Source organism: Amblyomma americanum, chromosome 7 (genome assembly GCF_052857255.1).
Source record: "Amblyomma americanum isolate KBUSLIRL-KWMA chromosome 7, ASM5285725v1, whole genome shotgun sequence".
In the NCBI taxonomy this organism is placed as follows: Eukaryota; Metazoa; Arthropoda; class Arachnida; order Ixodida; family Ixodidae; genus Amblyomma; species Amblyomma americanum.
The window spans coordinates 168,501,981-168,514,311 of NC_135503.1; the positions used below are offsets into that span (position 1 = coordinate 168,501,981).

Genomic DNA, 12,331 nt, shown 5'->3' on the forward strand with positions numbered 1-12,331 from the left:
CAAAGCTCGCCTTTCTTCTCGAATTTTTAAAATTATATTCCACTTAAATGCATATTTGTGAATCATCTGTCCCGTTCTGGAATTTCTTAGTTTTTGAGCAAAGTTTGCTATTTGTTTGCTGCAGAACTAGAGCAACCGAAAAATGTCTTTGCATTGCTTCCAACACAAATGCGTAGAATTCCTCAAAAAACATTTAGGTTCCACAAATTTTATTTTACTTTCGGTGGGCATCTAAACTATCGATACATCCGTTTTCAAGAATCTTTCAGGGATAGCAAACTCTTGTGGACGTACCTCATCGAAATAGCCAAAATGTGTTGGGCCACAGCCGAGGATAAGTGCACTTTGGAAATTCAATATATTATATATGTATCACATTTGATGGGTTACACGGCTCTCAGTATTTAAGGAGCCCAACAGTAATATTGAAAAATTTAGCCGTTCTGTATTAGTTAGCCAGACTGGTAGTTTGCACGTCCTAGCTTTATTGTGATGTATTGCACCACAGGTAATGCTGCGCCGCAGAAGTGCTTTTCTAACTCAGGAAGCCTATTTTTAAAAATTGTGTAAAATCTTAGATGAAACACCATGTATATGCCTGGACAGGTTGCCCATCTCCCGGTGGGCAGGTGAGCAGACTGCTTCCAAGCAGGCTTCAGAAATATAGACAGTGAAACAAACACACAACGAAAAATCTGGGAATTCTCGCCGTAAGCGCTGGCGCAAAAAGAAAAAAATGCGAGGAGAGCGCGGGAAGAATAGGCCCCGTCCCCGGCCACAACGCAGAGCCGCGAGTCGAGTGCACAGAAGAAGAAGGTGGCGGAACGACCGAGCTGATAAGGATTAGAGATGCAAGCATTCGAGTGCTGCCGACTGATAGGAGTAAGTTGAGACGCAAAATAAAATAAATTCGGAGAGGGCAGAGGACTTCCGTCATCTGGAACTTCTTCGGCACGATCAGACAAGGCGGACTCTTCAGCGGCACAGTGAACGCAACTAGACACACGTGTACTGCGCACGCACGCACGCACGCACACACGCACGCACGCAAAAGAAAAAAGGCGGCAACGCATGTGAGTTCGGGAAAGAAGTGTGTGGGGGCCACAATTAATGGCGGGAGCGTTTAAGCGAGGGTTCTTTGACTGCACCGCGCTCGCCAGTGTGGTCGACCTAGGGAAGAGCAGAAGGCTGTGTTAGGGGATGGAGAGCTTTGTGTAATCGAATAAGCAGAAGCTTTAAAAAATGCGACTGGCGAGGAACGACCGAGGTATGTGAAGCCGGAACTCAGAACGTCAGCACTGTTTTTACAAATGACCGAGTGAGAGCAACACGTCGAGACTTTCGTTAATGCCTTGGGGAATTGCTACGGACTTGTAAATAAAGTGTTACTCGCGTTGCTCCCGCTCCCGGGTACTGTTGAACCCACACTGTAGGACTTAACTTATTGCGTGAAACATGATTTTTCTCGTGATTGTGTTTTCACAAGGGGAGGTTGGGTAGGGATATGATATGAGCACGATGGTTATTAAAGTGAATTCGTAGAGCGTTAATTATCTGCCCAACGCACTCTATTGTGCACACACTGCATTCTAGGAGGTATATAACGCAGGAGGAATCACAATTACAGTTCCATTGGGTTTCCATTTTAAGCCTGAGGCTGTGCTTAATGCACAGCTTGATGTGTGTATATGTATCTCTGCAGACCTGGCATCTGCTTTTTTTACAGGGTCGGCATACCAACCCCGGGTAGTAATCTGTTTTTTAGTGCGCTAGAATGTTTAGAATGTGTTTTGTGTCCGCAGTAGAGTACTTTCTTTTTAGTCCGCATTCTTTCCGCATCCGTTTGCTTGTTGTTTTGTTGATGTGTCGGACATGTGTGCCGATGCAAACTCCTAAAGGAGAGGAGGACATCCCTGTAACTGCAGTCTTGACAAATGACAGGATGTGTCAGAAACATCAGAAACCTAAATGTGTCAGAAATGTGTCAGCAACCTAAATGAAGCGTTTCTCAGTTTCCCATTTTACCTCTAGCATCTAGGTACGCTTATGCCCTCCTCTCTCTCACTCTCTATGTACTATATATATATACAAGGCGTCCCAGCTAACTTTAGTCAGGGTTTAAAAATACGCAGAACGCAACCAAATGCATGCTACTGGTTATTGTATGGAGCAAGTCACACTATTAGTCGGGATTAATTAATTACTGTATATTAATTAGCCAACCTTGCAAGCAAAGAAATTAGACGAAAATGGCCAATGAGAGAGTTCGCTCTGCAAAACGACCGATTGAAAGGTTTTCAAGTTTCCTTCTATTAGGTGCCAGCTTTTTTTGCTCACTGCCGATGTCCGCGAAATACAAAAACATACCACGTGACATTCCCGCTTGGTCGCCGCGATAGCAGTGCTCTGAAACGTTCCGTGTAGGAACGAACACATCATTTAGCCCGGTGCACTGCCGCTTAAAAAGGTGGCAGGGCAGCGACGCAGCACCTAGCTGTGCGATTTACGCCAGCATTGTACGCTTCCCTTGCGGTGCTCGATGATTGCGACCAGCAGACACAGTCGTCATCGTTTGCGCTCTCGTAATCGCACAGCCAGCGCCTGCGTCGCAGCCCTGTCAATTTTAAGCAGCAGCAAATCGGTGTAAATGAGCTGTTTGTTTGCTGGGTAGAACGTTTGAAAGCACTGCAATTGATGCGTGGAAAGCGGACATCACACGTGGTATTTTTGTATTGCGGGGGATCTGCTGAGAGCGAAAAAGCGGATACGTACTAGATTGAATACTGTTGAATACTGTGTAATGAGGCGTTTCGCGGACCGTTCTACAACTTTATCATTGGCCTTGTTCGCTTCCATTCGTTGCTTCCGAAGTTAGTTATTTAATCTCGACTGAATATGCAATTAATACCAATGCAAAATTAATGTGAGTTGCTCTATACAATATCTAGCAACGTGCATTTGGTCGCGTCGTCCTAGAGTGCCATGGCATATTTTTAAACCCTGGCTAAAGTTAGCTGGGACACCTTACATATACCCTCTGCAACCAGAAATAGAGAGGACCGACAGGCATACTGAAGAAGTTGGCGCGTAAAAACGAGGACAAGTGAGACAAACAAAGACGAGCGCTACTCACAACTGAAGGTTTATTCCAGACAATGCTCGAATAAATAGTGAAACCAACAAGAACAAAAACAAAAACAAACAAACGTCATGAACACCACAAGTTACCCCGTGAATCCCAATGATTTGGTTAGGGACAAATACTCCCTATCGGAGAAGCGGACGGAAGTCTGACTAATGCACTTATCGCCACTGATGCGCATATGAAAGGCTTCCATGAGCTCCCGCGTGAGTTGCTCCCTGTGCCTGAATAGGATGGTCGTTTTTTCAAAAAGCGGTTTACACTGGATTTTCTTTCCCTTGTCGTTTGTAATGCACGTGCGGCAATGTTTAGGAAGGTTATCAAGAGAATCTCCCCCGAGCAATCTTCGGTGCTCTCCTAATCTCTCGTTGACGCATCGTCCAGTTTGGCCGATGTATAGAGCGCCACACGACAACGGCAATCTGTACACAACCCCCCTGGCACAGGTAACGAACGGGGTTTTGTGTTTGATGTTGCATTAATTTCTTGTTTTTCTTGTTTTTCGTAGCGTTCTTTCGCCTCCTTCTTCCATCCGTTTGTGCACCTGTGAACAGATTGCTCCCAACTTCCGAGGGGCGGAAAACACAATCGGAATTTGATAACACCCGGCAACATTTTTCAGTCCATGCGCCAATGTGAAAATAACACTTGTCCTCGTTTTTCCGCGCCAACTTATTCACTATGCATTTCAACCAACTAGCCCAACTTTCTGCTCTCCTAAGGACCGACAGGCACTGTCAGATGTAAACTATGTGAACCCAAGTTTATCGCTAAGTTTAATACTATTCAAGAAGCGGCATGCAATACATTGGCCAGACAGAAACACCGTTCAGGCTGTGATTCAACAAATACAAGGCCCATATTCACGCACTGCCCTTCTTTAAGCACCCATGTATGCCACAGCAGACATTCGAAAGCATCCGGTTAGTAGTCCTCCAGTCATGCTTTCAAACAAACCGTGAAAGAGAGCATATCGAGTCATATTTGATGCACAATTTCGAACATTAACCGATGGCAACAATAAGAACTTTGACAATTCTGATTTCCTCAATAATCTGTTTAACTGAAAGAGGCGAAAGAAGCTCCCATTTGTGATTTTTCAGTTACCGTGCTTACCGTGCTCCCCCCGCTCCGTACTCCTTTTATGTCTGCTGGTTCTCTTTTACTCCACGTCCTTCGAGCCCCCCTCCCACCCAACGAACTGTCCGTGGTGGGACGTGTGGCACAGGCGGCCCTCTGACGAACGGAGGCTCTCTGCAGAACCTCATCGTGGGGTCGGCTTTCCGCATGGAGGAGCGCTTTCCTGCCGCTGAGGCGACGCGCCGCCGTCGTAACGGTCACTGGTTGCTCTTGAGCAACCGTAAACTACATTGGAATGGTCCTCAACGCCTGCACCGCTGGGAAGCGGTTCTTTCTATGTGCGCTGCTTTGCTCCATTTCAGTTTATTATTCTCTTGTTTTTTTTTCGTTTTTGCTCTTTTCTTGTTTTTTTCGTTTTCGTTATATTTTACAATTGTGTTCACACTTCTCGCTCCCGACGAAAGAAAGCTTTCTTGTGCGCGTATTCTCGCAGAAAACTCACCCCTCACCGCACCCGCTACTTGTCTTTTACGTCTGCATTTATTCTAACTTGCATCTTTTACTACCATCTCTCTTTCCTTGAATAGAAGAGGGAACTCTCGCCTTCAACTCCGTTATGTGTGTGTGTGTGTTTTAATTCTCATAGAAGAGAAAGAGAGAGTCCCTCCTATAATCCTCTATTAGCGCTATTATCATTTTTATAGAGAGTCCCTCTATTATCAGTACAGTAAATGCGCGGATCTCTGTGTTCACTGAACTTTAGCCCTGATGAAAGACAGTCCACGGTCCGCAACAGTTGGCGTATGAACCAAGATGATCGTACCACTTTTGGCACCGCGGTGGTTGAGTAGCGATGGCGTTCGGCTGCCGGCATGAAAGTCAAGGGTTCGATCCCGACCGCGGCGGTCGAATTTTGATGTTGGCGAAATTCTAGTGGCCCGTGTACTGTGCGATGTCAGTTGAAGTTATAAGAATCGCAGGTGGTCGAAATTTGTAGAGCCCTACACTACGGCGTCTCTCATAGGCTAAGTCACTTTGGAACGTTAAACCCTCATAAACTACAAACCATACCATTTGTGACCGTTTTAGATTGCAAGTCTTCACTGGCCCATTGAGCAATGCCGATATATACGAGGGGAGCCAACAGTCACCGAAACCAATGTGCAAAGAGGAATGTTTCTATTTTCTTTTAATTTGTAGTGGTGATCAAAGGGAGAAAACTACTTCGAATAATCTGCCGCTTAAAAAAAATACTTATAAAGCAGGAGCAAAAACAAGCATGCAGCCGCGACCTCCGTATATATATATATTGTAATGACGCAAATCAAGGAATAAATATAGACGACCACAATCTTTGTTGGCACAGAGCAGCTCAGTATGGTCAAGGGTTCGTGAGCGCCAAATCTGAACTTCGCCAGCTTCGTTTTCAGCCTGCTTTCTGTCCTTCGGCTGCACTGGCCACTGGGGCATCAAACCCAAATTGTCTGTCTTACAATACTCCCGGGGTAAAAGGCGCCATCCTGAAGGCCTAAGGGCACGGGATGATAGCGGGGACATAATAGTGTTTCAGGCGGTCGAAGTGGACAATTTCACAGCCGCGGCAGCGATGATCTGGCAAAGGCGTGAGGGACTAGGCGAGATAATTAACTGGAAATGTCTGCTGAACTACGCGATAGGGGCTGTGGTATTTGCTCAGCAGTTTTGTAGACTGGCCCGGGCTGGACGAGGGCACCCAAATCCAAACTAAGGATTCAGGAAGTTATGCCGGCGGCAGACAGGTAGAAGTGGCGCGGGCACTTTTCTGACGGTGCTCGTCGTGGGAAGTAAAGGAACGGGCGAGTTAATGGCATTCTTAGGAATGTGCAACGGCTTGAGAGACGGTTGTAAATTTGGAGGAACCTGAGCGGCAAGGGAGTATGGTGTCCTTAATGGAAGATGGCTCCCGGCCGTAGAGAAAAAAATATGGGGAAAAACCCGTAGTTGCGTTGCAGAATTATAAGCGTAGGTAACGAATGGTAACTGCATTACATCTCGCGTGACGTGGAACGCCATTAAACGGTGAGGGCAGAAGCTATGGGATAAAGCTCTTGTGATTCCTATGGATCAAGCTGCTAGAACCGAGGCCCTTGTTGAGCTATTAAGGAGGCAAGGAAAGGGAAATGAGGGGCTCGTTATAATTATCAGACGCCAACAGCGACAGGAACTATGGAGCATAGGAGATATTTTTATTATTATATTATCATGTATGGTGTGAGTGAATAGAGATTATTATGAATAATTTTATTGCTTTAAGATAATTGATTTGAAAAGCAGAAGAAAAACCAACCACATGCCGCAGGTGGGAACCGAACCCACGCCTTCCGAATGACGCGTCCGATGCTCTACCAGCACGTATTACATCTGCCGTTTATCGTCGAGGGTGGCGCTGGTGTACACTTTCATGGTTAGGTCAACCGTAAACTTAAATACTCCCGAAAGCAGGAGATCTGACAACCGTCGCCAAAGCTCAGTTGGTAGAGCACCGGGCGCGTAATTCGGAGGTCATGGTTTCGGTTCCCACCAGCGGCATGTGGTTGTTTTTTCTTCTTCTTTTAAAATAAATGATCTTAAAGCAATAAAATATATTCACTAATAATCTCCATTCGTGAACATCAGAAATAAAAATTATATATATATACATATATATATATATATATATATATATATATATATATATATATATATATATATATATATATATATATATATATATATATATATATATATATATATATATATATACTTGTGCATTTATAGGAAATCCTTTTTTGGGCTTCTTCAGCTGTATGGAGAACAACAAAATTACGAGGGAACTGAAGTCGGCTTAAGTGACACATGCGTCCGCGTTGCGTTTTTTGATGCTGCTGCGTGTGACTGGCTGCTTCTAGTTCGACTACTTACTTGGTTGGCTCCTGCAACCATCTGCTTCTTTTCTGCCACAATTTCCGGTTACGACACAGTACAACACTTGCGACAATTTCCGGCTACGAAGTACTGAACCTCTTCATTTCCGTTAATGACATAATACACCGCTTTCGACAATTTAGAAAGATGACATACTTCCCCTTTAGTTACTGGCTGTATGTCCCACTATTTAGGCGGTATTTGGTGACGGGTGCCCACACAACAATACAAATAGATGTGGACGCAATTTCCCTTCTACAGAGAAAAGCCCGTCGTAATATTCTGATGTATTTTGCTACCATCCGACAGAAGAACTGTTTCTCAAGTGTAAATTAATAACAGCAACACATTATCTAAAATTTCGCCCAATGCGTATTCTTTCTTGCATATCATACACTTCAAAAGTTTTTAAACAGTTCCGAAAGTTTAGGCAAGCAAAAACGCCACGTTCGTACTCCCAGCTGTGAAAGCTGGTTTGTGCCACGCCGGCGTACTGATTCCATCTGAATGATTATGAAAAGACGGAAATATATTTAGAAACCTTCAATAAAAAGCAATTCAGACAGAATTTTGTAACTATGTACAATAACCTCGTTCAGATTGTGATTACAGGTGGATTGACAAGTATGAATTCGGGAATTTTTTCCAGTCTTCATCGTGAATTGAAGCATAAAGCTTACTTGAAATTTTCATGTATAGATATTGTTTTGTTAATTGTTTTATTTTGTATTTGTTTCAAATTTTCTTTGAAGAAGTGAACTTAGACTTTATTATTGTGTGACCATTGCTGGCTTGTATGGGACCCCAGGCACTTTTCAAGCTGTCATAAAACAGCTTTTTCGCCTGGGGGTCCTTAACCTCGCGTTGAAAAAAAACAAAATGAATTGATGTAAAAAATTATTTTTGGTACAATAGTGATGTTCCACAATTTGAAACTTGTCATCAAGTCAAGAGTTTGGCTTGAGATTTGAACCTCTAACCATCGCCGAGGCGTGAAATGTGAAGCGGTCTTATTGGTTTGTCTAAGCTGATGGCCAAAAAGTTGCTTACACGCCGGAACGCTGCACTGCGCTGCTTCTGTGAGAGAGTAACCAGATACAGATTTCAAAAGCGATGCGAGTTAAAAACAGTGGAGAGAAATGGTATAAATTTACTTTCACTTACTCTCCTTGCACTGATATGCCACCTTCAGTCTTCTTATAACGATTCGTTAGGAGATTGTCCATATGTTTTTTCGTCCCTTCGCAACTCGTGCTCAGCTGAAAATCTTTGTTTGTTTCGCTGACTTCGGCACACTGCAGAATCAGATGAGTGCAAAGGTTGTCGTCTGGAAAGTCGTCAGCCTCCAAGCGTGTTGTTTCTCCAATGAAGCAGAACAGGACTTTGTTTGGCCCACTGAAGGCTGCAAGAGAGGTATATTCTTTCTTAATATATAACTTAAGCGCCGTGTAGTAGTAATAAGCCGAGAAGCCTTGAGCATAACGCATGAATAAGGTATTCAGGATCAGTGAATACATATGACAGCAGAATATAATTAAACGACAAGTATAGGCAACAGCCCAGCTCTAAAACAGTTTTTTTTGTATGTGTAATGGATTAACGAAAAATAATGTTTACTATTTTCAGACCTGTAGCGTAGTTGAAGCATTACAGAGATGTATTTTTCAGCTGTTTTTTTCACGATAGATGTATTTTGGCTGGTGGCGGAAGCGAAAAATAAATGGAAATGGAAGGATGTTCAAGTATGCACTACTCTTTTAGCGCTCACACTGCTAGAAGAACTGTCAGGTCTTTTGCCATGAAGCGCATAATGAGAACCAGAGTATGCCGACTATCCTTAGGTAAAGCAGGCACAGTTGATATCTTCACACAACAAGAACAGAGATCTAAATTATTAAAGGGCACCTTTAATTATTCACAAAACCACTCCGTCGAGGAAACAAGTTCAAAACGCATGCGAGTTGACAATCTGTGTTTTAAAAATTTTACGTGCTTTAAGAAAAGAGCCTGTTATGTAGTGGTGCCACAATTTTCTTTACGAATCAGTAGGGCAAAGCTTGGAGAATTTTGTGCTCATTCTTATTATCGGTCAATGTAACAGAATTTGCTCAATCGAATCATGTTTATCCTAATACCATTCGTAATGTGTACCAAGGTTTCCGTAGCATTATACTGCCTCGATAGCCACATATGCCACTTGACCGCACACTTAAGCACTGCACTGGCTGAATCGGCCGATGCAGCATTTTCTACACGGCAGTATAAATCCAAACAAAATCCAATAAGGTGGCAGTTTGGGCTTGTTGGTAGTGCATGACGTATAAAATAGCGCAACACCAGACAAGGACATGAAAAAACACACACGAACGCTAACTTGCAAGAGTTTATTGCGGAAGAGAGCCTGTAGATATATATGACATAGCGATACATTGCGCGAGCGCGGCAGACAGTCAGTTGTTAGTGGCTTCTGAGAGAATCTAATTCCTTACGATATAGCCCAACAGAGGGTTTCTCTATGCACTTATCACCTAAGCTACCTATCATTCCTGCTCCGATTATTTCCCGCGTGAGTTTGCAAGTGTTTTTGGAAATGACCGTGCATGCTTGAAAAAGAGGTTTACACTTTGATTCACATTTTCTGCAGTGCGCATCTAAAAAACCACCTTTCTTTTCGTTAACATTGTAATGATGTTCATGAAGGCGCTCGTTTAACCACTTTTCACTTTGACCTACACACTTCTTTCCACACGTCAGTGGTATGCAGTACACAATGAATTCCGTCCATTTAACGAACTTGGTTTGATGATTCATCTTACACCCACTATTTGTAGCAGGGCCTGGTCTTGTCAATCTGCAAGTTGTCTGCAGCTTCTCTAGAGCTGAACAAGTGCCTTTCACTTTTGCCCGTTGTCCAATCTTCTTCAAGCGGTGGGACAAGCGGTGAGTGTACGGAATCACAGCCAATTTGTTTAGTGAATGGGACGGTGGTGGAACATGAGGGTAACCGATCTCCTTAAGGAGCATTTCGGCAACACTTAGAAGAATATGGGTAGGAAAACCGTCTTCAATTAGCCTCTGTACTTGTTGAGCAAAACTTTCGATTATTAGCTGAGGGCAGGATTTTTTATGGCATTTGTGAAGCCTCTTATCAGTACCCATGAATTGCCATCAGAGGACAGTCTTCACTTCCTTGACATCAGGCTTTTATTTCAAGACAATTAGATTTAGTGGAAATACGAACCACATGCCAACAAGCCACTGCTCTCGTATGACTCTGCGCGCTCCAAACTTGTCAAGAGTCAAGAGGGGCACTGCCAAGTTATGCTGCACACGAAGCCCGCAGAAAATTTGACGGAGACGCATGGTACTCTCTAAATCCGACATCTATAATTACATGCTCATAACCTCTTTTGTACGCCTCAGAGCAGACCTCGAAGATAAGCTTCTAACAATCCCGTGCACTCACTAGACTCACATGTCCAAACATCGAGCAGGCGTGGCGGAGAGGAAGCTTCTCCGTCTAGAACACCAAATTCACTGATTCCCAGCCTTCACCCAGACTTTTTTATTCATTGAGTGTGTGTTCCCTGTGATTTTCACGCAGCCTCCGACTATTTCCGACGCGCGGTGCCGAAAAATACTACTACAACGACTACTACGACGCCGACGGCTTTTCGACAAAATGAGCTGCATACGTTTTAGCGTAAAACTAGTTTAAAGTCAACGCTTGTGCTGTCTACCTTCTTCAATTTCCTTTTGTATTTTCGCGCAGTCTAAAGGTGCCATCAATCTTTTTATCATCATTAATATACAAGCTAAGTAAGAACAGGACCTCGTAATTCCGCCTTGCAGTATTCCTGCATGCATAGTTTTCTTTGAGATAAAAGCATTGATTGTTAACATTTGGCAGCGATGTTCAAAACACGACGTTCTGTAAGAATGTTTCTCAAAAAAAAACAAAGAAAGATCGCGTTCCCCATCTCACTATCTTCACCACATCACACCCTCCTGACACTCATCAGTGCTTCATCCTCGGAGCGAAAGCCCATTGAACCCATTGCATTTATGAATGCTTTTCGAATGTGAAGAGAAACCCTATTGTAGAAACGCTGGCTAGCGGATAATGGCTCTTCATCAGGTCTTCTTTACTTTGCTGGTGTTATAGGCACTATACTAATATTAGCCTCGTAACATGCGAAGGAGCGCAGCATCTGAGGGACCATAATGCTCCCACAGAAGGTGCCCGTGTGGTCCGAGACGTACTCGCGATGTGTGAGTAACTCAGTATTAGAAGGGCTAGTGGCTGCAGTGATCCCACGTGAACACAAAATCCTTCAGATTTTTTAGACCGATTGGGGTAACATCTGTTGCACAAAAGCTGGCACTACCGGGGCTGAAAATAGGAAGGCAGATATAGATAGAAAGCATAGTAAGCATCGCACGTGACCCTCACCTTCATTTGCCTATATTCATCATCATCTCCCATTGTCGTCTTCGTCGCGAACGCCATTGCTGCTGCGGCTGGCAATAAAGCCGGCTCCGGGTATTCACTAGCACAGACGTGGTATAGTTGGCTCTTGTCCCTCTGTACCTCTCCGCCCCTAGAGCTTCGTTCCGGCCGCTGCCTGGTCGGCCCACCTGCACCGATGGAGCACGTCGACCCAACAGCCCACCGCGCTTCCCCCTTGTCACCACCGGCATGTTTCCTCTTGGCTCTGATCCTTCTGCCGACAGTCTGGGACCCAGTGGAGCCCCTGCTGCTGGGCCAGCCCGCTCGGACGGTAAGCACCTGCTTGCGCGACCCTGCAGTTTTCGCGGGCCTTCGTGGTGAAGACGTCAGTCTGGCTGCAGCACTACGACCGCGAAAGCGCTTTCAATCCATGGGACGTTTCGATGGAGCTCATAAATGTCTCCTTTTATTTGTCTGCTGTGGCCAAAACATGGTTTCTCAACCGTGAAGTCTCCTTTCACGACATGTTTCAATTCACGTCGCAGATTCGCCAGTTCCTTGTGACCGTCATCGCTGGCCCCGCTGTCTACAAAAAAATTTGGATACTTGCGTTCAGCTCCCAGGAGAGTCCTACACATCTCGTATTGAGAACATGCTTGCTCTTTGCCGCCGCGTGAACGAGGCCATGCTTGAAGCCGACCGCGTTACACATCTCG

At 44.5% G+C, this 12,331-nt stretch overlaps 1 protein-coding gene across 1 annotated transcript in view; it reads right to left on the minus strand.

Moving 5' to 3' along the window:
* LOC144097579 (uncharacterized) overlaps nt 1-12,331 on the minus strand; it is a 955,709-nt gene that overhangs the window by 836,977 nt on the left and 106,401 nt on the right. The window contains exon 3 of the mRNA XM_077630249.1: nt 8,330-8,567. Within this exon, the coding sequence (XP_077486375.1) occupies nt 8,330-8,391 (62 nt within the window). The 5' untranslated portion in view covers nt 8,392-8,567. The remainder of the gene's footprint in view (nt 1-8,329; nt 8,568-12,331) is intronic.